Source organism: Orcinus orca, chromosome 4, assembly GCF_937001465.1.
Source record: "Orcinus orca chromosome 4, mOrcOrc1.1, whole genome shotgun sequence".
Taxonomy (NCBI): Eukaryota; Metazoa; Chordata; class Mammalia; order Artiodactyla; family Delphinidae; genus Orcinus; species Orcinus orca.
Genome location: NC_064562.1, coordinates 152,724,576 through 152,738,024, shown reverse-complemented (window position 1 = coordinate 152,738,024; position 13,449 = coordinate 152,724,576). Strand labels below are relative to the sequence as shown.

Here is a 13,449-nt window from a genome sequence, read left to right as displayed (position 1 = left end):
TGCCTAGCCCTCACTTATTTTGGTAATTCTTTTTAGCTATTTGTCTTTGAATCTTCATAAAATCGTAAGATTTTCTCGTAGAAACACTTTCTTTGTGCATTCTCATTTTGGTTAATCTAGGTAATGTTTAATTAAATGCTTTTAGTGTTTAATTAAATCCCGTAATTACAATAAAAAGTGCGACTACCATAAAGAGGCTTGAGAACCAATAACCGGCTCTTGGCAAGCATGCAGTTTAGTGGGAGGCCTGGAGGGCCGCTCAGCTGACACAGCGTCCCCGGAGCTCCCGGCCTGGTTTACGGAACGAACGGAGAGGGCGGGTCTTGGATTAGGAGAGTCGGGATGAGCGCAGAGTGGCCCCTGTGCTGCAAGTGCTGCCCGAGGTGCCTCCTGAAGGGAGAGGCAGCTGTGGAGGCGGTCAGGTGGCTTTCCAGGGAGCGGGCTCAGCCTGGCCAGCACGCTCACAGATCAGGCTGCGGGCTTTTCTGCCAACAGGCGGGTGACAAGCGTTTTCAGCTTTGCAGGAGCTCCTCGTGTCTGCTGTCGTTCTGGAAGCCTTCCCGGCAGCATTTTCACGGTGGTCGTGTGCCAGGGAGACCGTGTTCACCAAAATAGGCTTTTAGGGGTCCCTGTTTAGAAGGGATCACTAACAAACTCATGCTCACCCAAGGCCAACACTTCTGAAGTATGGTGTCCTCAGTAGAAGGTGACCTTTGCACAGATGTTAACACACACGAAAGCCAGAGGGTGTCTGCACAACAGTTTAGTCAAGGCTGTGCTTGTGTCCTGCCAAAGGTTGAGATGAGTTTGGCTTTCCTTTCGTGCCTTTCCTCTGGTTGTCAGTCTTGTAAAGCTGTAGAGATGACAGTGCTGTGGTCCTCCTGCGTGTCCCGGGGCCAGGGCTGCATCGGCCCTCCTTGGGGGCACGTGGGCTGGGGTCTGAGTGTCTTCCGGCCGCTCCCTCTGTGCAGGTGTTGGAGATGTTCATCCTGGTCCTGCAGCAGTGCCACAAGGAGAGCGAGGACAAGTGGAAGCGGCTGTCTCGGCAGGTAGCCGACATCATCCTCCCGATGTTGGCCAGGCAACAGGTTTGTCCTCCTCCCCCCGCGTGTGGGGTCACTGCGACACCGTGGAAGTGGGTGAAGATGCTCGTGAGAGGTGGGCGCTCGTGGTGGGCTTTTCGTCAGTGCGTGGTGTGTACATTTTATGGTCGTTACTGGTGCCATCTGGGTGAGTGTGAGGCCAGAGGTAGAGACGTCCGCTGGGCCCCAAGGCGCCCTTGGACTGCGTCCTTTCTTGCTTGCACCCTGTCTCCCTCACTCTGCTCAGCCAGACGCCCTCTGTTTGCTCTGTAGGGGAGTGTTTTTCCTTATCACGTATAAAGTAAGTTGGCAGTTACCTGTCATTTAATCAGGATTTCTGTGGTCACACGATGCAGTCAGTGGTTTCCACAAGCGCAGTGGAAGGCACTGGTCTGGCTGTGTGTGTAGGATGGAGCCCAGTAGTTGTACGGCTTCTGAACCACTTCTGCCCCCGCCCCCCGTCCCCCCAACCCCCGGCGTCGAGGGCAGGACGCTGTGCTCTGGGTGCTACACCACCCTGGGAGCCGGGCAGCAGGGACGCGCTGAAGACGGTCCCTCCAGGAATCCGTCCCAGCTGCTGGCAGAGCTCTGGGTCGGAAGCACTTTGGGTACAGTCAGCAGGTGCCTGTTCATCTGGGTCGGCCTGGCTAGGGAAGCGGGCGCTCTCAGAGTGAGCGTTTAGTTGGAACGGGGTGGGGAGACAGACAGCAGAGGGGAGTAAGCTAGTTATGTGTATAAAATGTCAGATGAGAGTGCTGGAGGGAGGGGAGGTGTGTCGGCTGGGGGTGACACTGTTGAATGGGTGACATCCACGGGGACTTGAAGGAGGTGAGGGATGAGCCGAGCAGATGCCTGGGGAAGAGCTCTCCAGGTGGAGGACTTGGGGGAACCCTCGGAGGGCTTGGTACGAAGGGGGTCAGGGTGAACTTGAGAGTGGAACAGGCGGGCGGGGGTGTAGGGAGAACCACTCATGGCTCAGGGCCTGTGTGGACCGGGGGTGGGAGCGAAGGGGCGAGAAGGGGTGTCTGCTGGACTCAGACGCAGAACCAGTGAGCTTTGCTGACGGCTTAGGTGGGGTGAGGGATGTGAGAGGAGGGGCGGGCAGGTGGCTGTAGCGTGATGGCTTTGGGCGGACCGTGGAAGGAGCGGGTTTCGGGACGAGGTCAGAGCCTGGTTTGGATGTGTTTGGTTGGGACACTGGGTGGCGCCAGGGAGGCTGGAGGAGGCCTTTGGGGTGCGAGCTGGAGGGCAGGCCTGAGGGTGGACGAGGTCGCTGCGGGGCCCAGGGTAGCTGGGCAGTGGGAGAAGGCCAAGCCCCGGGAGGCGAGGGGGCCCATGGACGAGACGGGCAGGAGCAGGTGGCGTGGTATTCTTACAACCGAGGAGAAAAGGTGTTTCCCGGAGAAGGGACTGATCGCTGGGAGCTGCTGCCGGGCCAAACAGACGGGCCCTGGGAACTGACCCACACTTGGCCACACGCGGGTCCCTGGGGAGCGGCTTTGGTGGAGCGGAGGGAACAGAAGCCCTGCCAGCGTGCGCTGGTGAGAGGGCAGGAGGAGAGAGGGAGAGACGTGGCGGCAGCCGGCCGAGCTGGGGGGCACGAGGGCCAGTGTCCACCCTGAGGGCAAGAGCAGAGGGGCACTGCCTCTGCAGGACAGGCGGCTGTGCCGTCGTGGCGTCCCTGAGCACCACCAGACCCAGGGCTCTGTGGCCGCGTAGCCGACAGGTCACGGCCAGAGGGCCTTGCCGGCGGGTGGGCCCCGGCAAGAGGCTCATCTTCCCACCGCAGAGGGGCGGCTCCACGCCAAGCAGGGCTCAGACCTGCACCTTGAGAAAATCGCCCTCTGTGGAGATGTTACTGTGTGTATACACACTCGTTAGTAGTGACGAAAGTCATCAGTAGGGGAGTGGTTGAGTGTACTGTGGTAGAGACTTAATTTGGAATATTTTGCAACCTTTAAAAATAATGTTAGGAGGATCTCCCTGCCGGTCCAGTGGTTAAGACTCTGCCCTTCCATTGCTGGGGGGGCCGGCTTCGATCCCTGGGTGGGGAACTAAGATCCTGCATGCTGCACGGAGCGGCCAACAAAATTTAAAAAATGTTAGGTTTTAAAACCTGTTGCCTTGGGAGTTCTCCATTATATTTTTAATGGAAAAAAGCAGAGACATTTATAACATGATTTTTCAAAACAACTTAAACAAAAATCTCTCTACATGTATAGGAATGTGGAGAAAGTTAACGAGAAATACACTAATTTGCTAACATTTGTTACTACGTAGTGGGGTAGGGATGGGGTGCCAGTAAAGAAAGAAAAAAGATACAGTATGTATGATACCCATTTAGGTACATTACTTGTGTGTAAAGAGATGCGAGAGAGGCTGGTTCCTGAAGTGCTGATGGTGACTGGGTCAGGGCGGTGTGGTTTCAGTTGATATTTTTCATACTTCTACATATTTGAATTTTTTACAGAAAGCATCTGTGGTTTATTTAATAAAAATCTAAATGCAGAGATTTCCATCGTGGAAAAAATACAGCTGTGTTACAGTGTTGTTCTTAAACATGTTTACTTGGTTCACTACTGAAGTTAAAATGCATTTAAGTGCGGGGGTGGGAATGATGCATGGTCAAGGTTATTTGACCTTGAGACAACCGATGTGAGGTATGAAAGTTGGCATTTCATTGGCTCACGGGAAAATATCTGTGACGTTTCATTGCAACAGATGCACATTGATTCTCACGAAGCACTTGGAGTGTTAAATACGTTATTTGAGATTTTGGCCCCTTCCTCCCTCCGTCCCGTGGACATGCTTTTACGGAGTATGTTCGTCACCCCAGATACCCTGGTGAGTATCCTGCCTCCTGATGGCATCTTGGGTTCACCACTGTGTGGGGCCCCCGGGGGTTTCTGCTGGGGCCAGGGCGGATCCTTAGTATTTGCATTTTAAGCAGGTTCCCGGATGGTACTGATGCTGCCTGTCGGGGACCACACTTTGAGAACCAATGAGACAGATTTATTGGTGGAATTGTAAACGCAGGGTGATGTTCATAAATGAACTTGGCAATCAGGAAGAACTTAACCGTCTTTTTCCTTTAGCTATAACATACTTGTCTTCCTTCCTCTAGGCATCTGTGAGCACTGCTCAGCTGTGGATAGCCGGGATCCTAGCCATTCTGAGGGTTCTGATTTCCCAGTCAACTGAAGACATTGTGCTTTCCCGCATTCAGGAGCTTTCCTTCTCTCCGTATTTACTCTGCTGTCCGATAATTAATAGGTTAAGAGATGGGGGCAGTAATTCAGTACTGGAAGAACACAGTGAAGGGAGACAAACGAAGGATTTGCCAGAAGAAACATTTTCCAGGTACGCTCTATGTCGGAGCCTTCCGCGTGCGTGTCCTCAGGCCGCCGTGTGGCGTTTGGGGTCACTGAGTCTCGCTTCGGCTCTGCGAGGCGGGTTAAGGAGTCCGTGTCGGTGTGTTTCCTCTGCCCAGCCTGCCTCACCTGTGGCCCTCGGTCATGCCTGTCTGCAGGCTCTGTCACATCCCGAATCAGACCCTCGTTAAGACTGCACGGTGGTAGTGGGTGGGTGCAGGCGGTAAGGGCGTGGTTGCCTGCAGAGAATTTGAAGACCTAGGAAAACCCACTAAAAGTCAGTCTTAGGTTTATTCCCGCCGGGTGCTGGCCACCCTCCACACTGTCAGTAGTAAAATCCCCCTCCCCCAGGGTGGAACGCTCATACTGTGCTCCCCTGGGTGTACTTGTGGCATCAAATCACATCTGCCCTTATCAGTTCTTGGGAAGCTCCTTGAGGGTGGCGATCACAACTCAGGCACTGAAAAGGCTTGTTGTGTAGACGACTGTGTATCCACCTTTGCTGGATTCGGGGTGCACGCTGACTTATACCTCGTAGAGCGTGTCCAGGAAGCACAGTTCCTGAGAACGTGCTCCTTCCTGCCGGGTCCACCGTAATGTCCACGTAGCTGCCCTTGGTTGGTCATCAGGGCCTGGGGCGCCATTGTGTTTGTGGAGATAAATCCAGTGAAACTGCACGACACCCATTTGTCCGCAGGTTCGGCAAGGCAGCCTGTGGCTCCTGCTGTTACATGTAAGCAGGGGCTAAAGTGGAGGATGCGTTAAATTCCTGTGGTGGGTTATCTCCCTACTTTATAAAGTTTTGAAGAAACACTGCAGGTCATTTTACCCTCCTGACAGTCCTTTAAAGGTGGTATGATTCCTGCCATCTCATTAGTGAGGAAAGTAATACGCAGAGAGGTGAAGTGACTTAATCCAGAGGGCTGGCATTGAACACTTCACTTGACTTGCATTTTTACCCTACTGCCCTACCCATACCTACTGTGTACATTACTTTTATGTGTGTGCCTCCCTCCCAGAAGTGCTCCGCAATAGGCCCCTACTTCACTGTCACCCTTCTCCCTTTCTTTGAAGGTTTCTGCTACAACTGGTTGGCATCCTTTTAGAGGACATTGTTACAAAACAGCTAAGAGTGGAAATGAGTGAACAGCAGCATACTTTCTACTGCCAAGAACTAGGCACGCTGCTCATGTGTCTGATCCACATCTTCAAGTCTGGTAGGTGCATCCCACTAGTCTTATTAGAGCATCTGTATATCCCCTGCCCTGCCCTGCACACTCTCAGGGTGTAAGGAGGTGCTGCCCAGTGCGAGCTCTGCCCTGCTCAGTGTGCCTTTGAAGACGTTGTGCTGATGAAAACAGTAAACCTGGGCGCTTCCTCCTGTTTTAAAGATTTGGAAAGACAAGATGTTTTTGTTACCTTTACATATGATTGTGGATTTAAAAAAACAGTGCACGCAAGAGAGAGGTCACAAGATCCCAGCCATGTAGCAAGCATAGGAAGCAACCTTAGGACAGTCAGTGTGTTTCAACAGGAATGAGTGTTTTCAAAAGAAATGTCTTGCTAGTTATAGGGTACAGGCATATCCTTTTCTCAGCAAGAAAAAATGAAAGGCAATTCTAATCTCTAGGAAAAGCAAACAGCAAGGAAGTCATGGTCCAAATATGAAGCAAACCTGGAAGTGGTTTGAGTCCTGGAAGTGCGGGGGTAGGTGCCCTCTTTGGGTGTGACTGCCTCTGGTGTGTTTAATTCTGTTGCCGCGTCGTGTATTTCCACGTCTCAGCTCTTTTACTGCGTTGCCTTTGTTTTCTGTGGGGCTCCTTCCCCGCGGCAGAAAGGATGGCCTCTGGTCTCAGCCCCTGCGGGAGTCCTGTGAGGGACTCGTGAGCCCTGGGTGCTCTGGCCAGCCTGGGCTGGGTGAGAGGCTGGACAGCATTCCTTTGGGAGAAGGGGTTACTTTCCAGTAGTAAGGGAAGGGGAGCAGACAGAATAACTGACGGTCCACTGCAGGTGATGAAAGCGTACCAAGGCAAGTTTGGAGGTAACACCACAACTGAGAACAGAACGATAGCAAATGGTCGCCTTAAGAGGGGTGGGGCAGGCACTTGTCAAGGCAGAAGCCCCCATCTGTTGTGGGATTTAAAAATCACATGTGTATATTACTGCAATACAAATTAAAACACACACATACCCGCATACATACCACTAGAGCAGGAGATAGTTACCGCCGTCAACCTTTATTCATTCAGCAAAGATGCACTGAGTCCGCCGCCACTGTGCTGGGCCCTGGGTGTGCGGTGGTCAGTACAGCTGACGCGATTCCTGCCTCTGTGGTGCTCAGTCTCGCGGGGCAGACAATACACAGAGATGTCACCACAAGTCTTGCTGTCTCCTGAGAAGGAAACAAAAGCACAGTGACAGCCAGCACAGGGGTGGGCAGTAGGGGCAGGTTCTCCTAGGGGCTGCTGAGCTAAGGCCTGAAGGAGAAGGAGCTGGCCCTTCGGAGAGAGTGTTCCTGCTGAGAGGGGTGAGGGCTCGGAGGGGCTGAGCGGGCGGGCAGGGACCTGGGCTCGCGCGGCCTGGGAGCGATGGGGAAGGACACCCCTGCATGGGTGCTTCACGTACCTTCGGTCGCCCTCGGCACAAGAGTGTGGCCAGAACTGAATTCTGACGATGGTTTACAGCTTCCAGCCACCTTGTTTACTTACCAGTGAAATAATTTTCTTTTTGAGGATCTTTTGATTTATGTCCCACCCACTGCGATAAGTCTAAAGTTGAGAAAATAATTAAGCCATGTGAAGAGTAAGTTGTTTTTAGTATATGGGCCATTTTAATGTTTGGCCATCGGTTGGTTTGGATCTGACACCAGAAGGGTACCAGTTCACATCGAAGGACGGCTTTCTACCTCCTTTGGATAAGAGCAGTGCATTCTGCGGCCCTAGGCGCATCTAAGTGGATTTCCATGGCGTTCCAGTGGATTTCCGTGCTGTTCACTCACCCGTCACTCTAACTTCCTCTTCCTTTTCTCAGAAATCAGGGGAAGTACTTTCATGGTTTGTTGCAGTGCTGTCAAGTCCAGCTTCCTGCAGTGCGCAGATGTTCTGTGTCTGCACTAATCCAGTTGCTTCTGGCCACACGTGGCTGATGGGCACTGGAAGTGTGGTGTTGTGACTGCGGAGCTTTTATCCAGTCTAATTTTGGTTAAATTTGAACAGCCATGCATGGAGTGGAATATTGAGAAGGCCGCGCTCTGCTCCGGAGCCCGGGCTGGGTATCGGGGCACGTGGGTTTTGCCACTCGTGTCTTTGGGCATTGTTCAGTTGGTCCAGTATTTGTAAATTAGGGGTGTATGGGTGTGTACAAATGTCTGTCTCTATCTCCTCGTGTATTTTGATGCCATTTCTTTTAAAGGCACCAGGCAGCAGAATTACTGTGTTGGTTGCTTTTGAGATAAAAGAAATCATCTTGTTTTTTATATAAATAAGGTGTCTTTAGCATCTCAAGTTGGTAGTTTTTATTTATGCATTGCTTAAACAATGACAATAATTTCACCCCTCCGTTGAAAATCGAGATCTTTGAATTTGCCCATTTCAGGTATTATTTCTTAGAACAGGAACTAGTCTGAGTAATGGCCTTGACCTCTCATTTTCTGTTGTTGGCGGGGGTGGTGGTTTATGAATCCCAAAGTCATTCGCCTACTTCACATTCAATCCAGCATAAACAGAGGAGCCAAGAAAGTTACCTAGTCTCCATTTTATAGGTTCTGGGTAACTAACACCTCGTCCTCTCCACTGAGGCAGGCCAGATAGAAGCAGAAGGTGGAGCCGTGGCAGGAGGCTGACAGTGTCCATTGCTTTGTTGCAGGCAGGGCTGGGTTGAGTCCTCCGGCCTGTGGCCACAGTAAGGCTTCCTAACTCCTCACCGTGTTTTCCAGTCCCCCCCGCACCTCTGCCAGCCCCCACCGTGTGCCCTCCCCACTGCCGTCCAGTGCTCGCCCAGCCGAGGGCAGCAGTGGGCGGTGGAGCCATTCCTGACCCTCTCCCTTCCTTCCTCGCAGGCAGAGCTCTCTTCCCAGTGTTTTATGTGTGGGTCAAAGTAGGATTACTAGAAGGAAGAGAAAATGGTCTTCCTGCAGTGATAAAATGGGCACTGATTCAGATTCGTGCTTGGGCCAGGATGGGGCTGCTGACGGTGTTCTCTTAGGGGTGTGTGGTACCCTTTACATGATTATCTCCATCAACCCTTAGAACAACTCTATGAGATAGTTCCCCATTTCTACTGATGAGAGAATTCAGGTTCTGAACGGTCATATGATAAAACCAAGAGCGAAAACCCAAGAATTTTTTCTTGCCCATTATGTCGTGCTGCTTCTTGGGTTGGTGATGGTAGGTGTAGCAGCTGATGTTTGCAGAGCACTTGCTGTGGGCCCGGCACACACCGTGATATCCGTGTTCTAGCTGAAGTGACTGAGTCACGGGGCTTGTAATGCGTGAGCTCCCAGGTGGTGGGGTGGTTGGGGGAGGTGTCTAGAGCCTGGGCCAGTCCTCGTACAGCGCACACCATCAGCAGTGCCGGTTCCCCCGCGAGAGTCTAGCCCCAGGCCAGCACCAGTGTCCGTCCAGTTCCTCCGTCTGACATCTCGTCCCCCATCCTGGTCCCCATCCCCTCTTGTGTTTGCTCTTCCCATGATCAGTTCTTCCAGTTTGTGTCTTGAGCGTCTCCTTCGTTCACTCACGCTCTCTTCGCTGCACACTCCACGCGGCGAGACATAAAAGTCTGTCTTTCCTTCTCGCCTAGAGCTGCGCTGCTGATCCAGCCTACGAGGCAGAACAAACCCTTTCTTTACTCTGCGGCTTCCTGAATTGTCCTCCTCTTCTTGTTTACTACACAGTTTTTCAAAAGAAATGTTTCAGGAGTTTATTGTTGTTCCTTCTAGCGCTCTGCTTTCCCTCTTTATCTCCATCCTCAGCGGTTTGCCTCTTGATCTCATTACCAGAAATGCCTCTGCAAAGGCCACCTGTGGGCTTTCCCAGGTCCTCATCTTCCCGGACCCTGCAGCCCAGTTCCATGGACAGACTTCAGCTCGCTGAAACTCCCTCGTCCCTCGACTTCTCCTTCAGTCTTCGCTTTCCAACCTCTTAATTGCATGTGTTCTTGCGCATTGTCAATCACCCCAAAGAGGAGGAGATGTGCGCCTACTTGGCGTCCCTTACTTACTCTGCAGCAGGAAGGAGACACCTTCTTCAGTAGGCGTGAGAGCTTCCCCTACAGGCCTCTTCCAAGTCCAACTTGAGCTGAGGTTTCTGTGGTTAATTCCACACTTGTAACTGAAAGGTTGTACCTTTTGACCACCTTCACCCATTCCCCCCCCCACCTCTGGCAGCTGTCAGTCTGATCTAGTATCTGTGAGTCTGGCTGTTTTAGACTCCACATATAAGCGAGATCAAACAGTACTCATCTTTCTCTGACTTACTTCACTTAGCACAGTGCCCTCAGGGTCCATCCATGCTGTTGCAAATGACAGGATTTTCTTCCTTTTTTATGGCTAAATAATATTCCTGTGTGTGTGTGTGTGTGTGTGTGTGTGTGTGTGTGTGTGTGTGTGTGTGTGTGTCACACGTTCTTTATCCACTCATGCTTCAATAGGCACTTGGTTTGTTTCCATGTCTTGGCTCCTGTGATTAATGCTGCAGTGAACATGGGAGTGCAGGTATCTTTTTTTTTTCTTTTTAAGGAACACTTATTTATTTATTTATTTATTTATTTTTGGCTGCATTGGGTCTTCGTTGCTGCACGCGGGCTTTCTCTAGTTGTGGTGAGCGGGGGCTACTCTTCGTTGCAGTGCACGGACTTCTCATTGCGGTGGCTTTTCTTGTGGAGCACGGGCTTCAGTAGTTGTGGCACATGGGCTCAGTAGTTGTGGCTCACGGGCTCTAGAGCATAGGCTCAGTAGTTGTGGTGCACCGGCTTAGTTGTTCCGCAGCATGTGGGATCTTCCCAGACCAGGGATCGAGCTGGTGTCCCCTGTGTTGGCAGGCAGATCTTAACCACTACACCACCGGAGAAGTCCCGCAGGTATCTTTTTGAGTTAGTAATTTTGTTTCTTTCAGGTATATACCCATAAGTGGGATTGCTGGATCATATGGTAGTTGTATTTTTTTTAATAGATCTTTATTGGAGTATAATTGCTTCACAATACCATGTTAGTTTCTGTTGCACAACAAAGCGAATCAGCCATATGCATACACGTCCCCATATACCCTCCCTCCTGCGTCTCCCTCCCACCCTCCCTATCCCACCCCTCTAGGTCATCGCAAAGCACCGAGCTGATCTCCCTGTGCTATGCTGCTGCTTCCCACCAGCCAACTATTTTACATTTGGTAGTGTATATATGTCAATGATACTCTCACTTCGCCCCAGCTTCGCCCTCCTACCCCATGTCATCAAGTCCATTCTCTATGTCTGCCTCTTCATTCCAGCCCTGCAACTAGGTTCATCAGTACTATTTTTTTTTTTTTTTTTTTTTTAGAATCTGTATATATCTGTTAGCATACGGTATTTGTTTTTCTCTTTCTGACTTACTTTACTCTTCATGACAGACTCTAGGTCTATCCACATCACTACAAATAACTCCATTTCTTTCTATGACTGAGTAATATTCCATTGTAAATATATGTACCACATCTTCTTTATCCATTCATCTGTCAGTGGACACTTAGGTTGCTTCCATGTCCTGGCTATTGTCAATAGTGCTGCAGTGAACATTGTGGTACATGTCACTTTTTGAATTATGGTTTTCTCAGGGTATATGCCTAGTAGTGGGATTGCTGGGTCATATGGTAGTTCTATTTTTAGTTTTTTAAGGAATCTCCATACTGCTTTCCGTAGTGGTTGTATCAATTTACATTCCCACCAACAGTGTAGGAGGGTTCCCTTTTCACCACACCCTGTCCAGCATTTATTGTTTCTAGTTTTTTTGATAATGGCCATTCTGACCGACGTGAGGTGATACCTCATTGTAGTTTTGATTTGCACTTCTCTAATAATTAGTGATGTTGAGCATCTTTTCATGTGCCTCTTGACCATCTGTATGTCTTCCTTGGTGAATTGTCTATTTAGGTCTTCCACCTGTTTTTTAACTGGATTGTTTTTTTGATATTGAGCTCCATGAGCTGTTTGTATATTTTGGAGATTAATCCCTTGTCTGTTGTTTCATTTGCAAATATTTTCTCCCATTCTGAGGGTTGTCTTTTTGTCTTGTTTATGGTTTCCTTTGCTGTGCAAAAGCATTTAAGTTTAATTAAGTCCCATTTGTTTATTTTTGTTTTTATTTGTTACTCTAGAAGGCGGGTCAAAAAAGATCTTGCTGTGATTTATGTCAAAGAGTGTTTTTCCTATGTTTTCCTCTAAAAGTTTTATAGTGTCTGGTCTTACATTTAAGTCTTTAATCCATTTGGAGTTTATTTTTGTGTATGATGTTAGGTAGTGTTCTAATTTCATTCTTTTACATGTAGCTGTCCTGTTTTCCCAGCACCACTTATTGAAGAGGCTGTCTTTTCTCCATTGTATGTTCTTGCCTCCTTTGTCATAAATTAGATGCCGATATATATGTGGGTTTATCTCTGGGCATTCTGTCCTGTACCATTGATCTGTTTTTGTGCCAGTACCATACTGTCTTGATTACTGTAGCTTTGTGGTACAGGTTGAAGTCAGGGAGTCTGAGTCCTCCAACTCTGTTTTTCTTTCTCAGGACTGCTTTGGCTATTTGGGGTCTTTTGTGTTTCCATACGAATTGTAAGATTTTTTGTTCTAATTCTGTAGTTTGGTAGTTTGATAGGGATTGCATCAGTGTTTTATAGTTTTCTGAGTACAAGTCTTTCGCCTCCTTAGGCAGGTTTATTCCTAGGTATTTTATTCTTTTTGTTGCAACGGTAAATGGGAGTGTTTCCTTAATTTCTCTTTCTGATTTTTCATTGTTGGTGTATAGGAATGCCAGAGATTTCTGTGCATTAATTTTGTATCCTGAAACCTTACCAAATTCGTTGATTAGTTCTAGTAGTTTTCTGGTGGCATCTTTAGCATTTTCTATGTGTAGTATCATGTCATCGGCAAATAGTTTTACTTCTTCTTTTCCAATTTGTATTCCTTTTATTTCTTTTTCTTCTCTGATTGCTGTGGCTAGGACTTCCAAAACTATGTTGAATAAGAGTGGCAAGAGTCTTGTTCCTGATCTTAGAGGAAATGGTTTCCGTTTTTCACCATTGAGTATGATGCTTGCTATGGGTTTGTCGTATATGGCCTTTATTATGTTGAGGTAGGTTCCCTCTATGCCCATTTTCTGGAGAGTTGTTATCATAAACGGGTGTTGAATTTTGTCAAAAGCTTTTTCTGCATCTATTGACATGATCATATGGTTTTTATTCCTTAATTTGTTAATATGGTGTATCACATTGATTTGCGTGTACTGAAAAATCCTTGCATCCCTGGGATAAATCCCACTTGATCATGGTGTATGATACTTTTAATGTGCTGTTGGATTCTGTTTGCTAGTATTTTGTTGAGGATTTTTGCATCTGTGTTCATCAGTGATATTGGTCTATAATTTTCTTTTTTTGTGATATCTTTTTCTGGTTTTGGTATCAGGGTGATGGTGGCTTCGTAGAATGAATTTGGGAGTGTTTCTCCCTCTGCAGTTTTTTGGAAGAGTTTGAGAAGGATTCATGTTAGGTCTCCTCTAAATGTTTGATAGAATTCGCCTGTGAAGCCATCTGGTCCCGGGCCTGCCTCTCCTGTTCTCCCCTCTGCTTCCTTCCTATGCCCCCAAGGACGCACGTGACCTGGAGGGGGCTTTGGGGGGCAGGAGACTGGCCTGGGAGCTCAGCAGGCTCCCCCGGCCCCCGTGGGGAGGGCAATTGCCCACTGCTCCTTTCCTGCTCCTCCCGGAGGGCCCCTCCCGCCTGCCACTCCTGATCTCCCTGGCCTCCCTCCTATGCCCC

At 49.3% G+C, this 13,449-nt stretch overlaps 1 protein-coding gene across 10 annotated transcripts in view; it reads left to right on the top strand.

Annotated features, from left to right (window-relative positions):
• HTT (huntingtin) overlaps positions 1-13,449 on the top strand; it is a 137,913-nt gene that overhangs the window by 83,554 nt on the left and 40,910 nt on the right. For all 10 annotated transcript variants that reach the window (XR_004480837.2, XM_033419544.2, XM_033419542.2 and 7 more), the window contains 4 exons: positions 972-1,088; positions 3,804-3,926; positions 4,207-4,442; positions 5,528-5,670. Coding sequence is in view for 9 of the 10 variants with exons in the window: in XM_033419544.2 (XP_033275435.1) it covers positions 972-1,088; positions 3,804-3,926; positions 4,207-4,442; positions 5,528-5,670 (619 nt within the window). In the remaining variant the exon portion in view is untranslated. The remainder of the gene's footprint in view (positions 1-971; positions 1,089-3,803; positions 3,927-4,206; positions 4,443-5,527; positions 5,671-13,449) is intronic.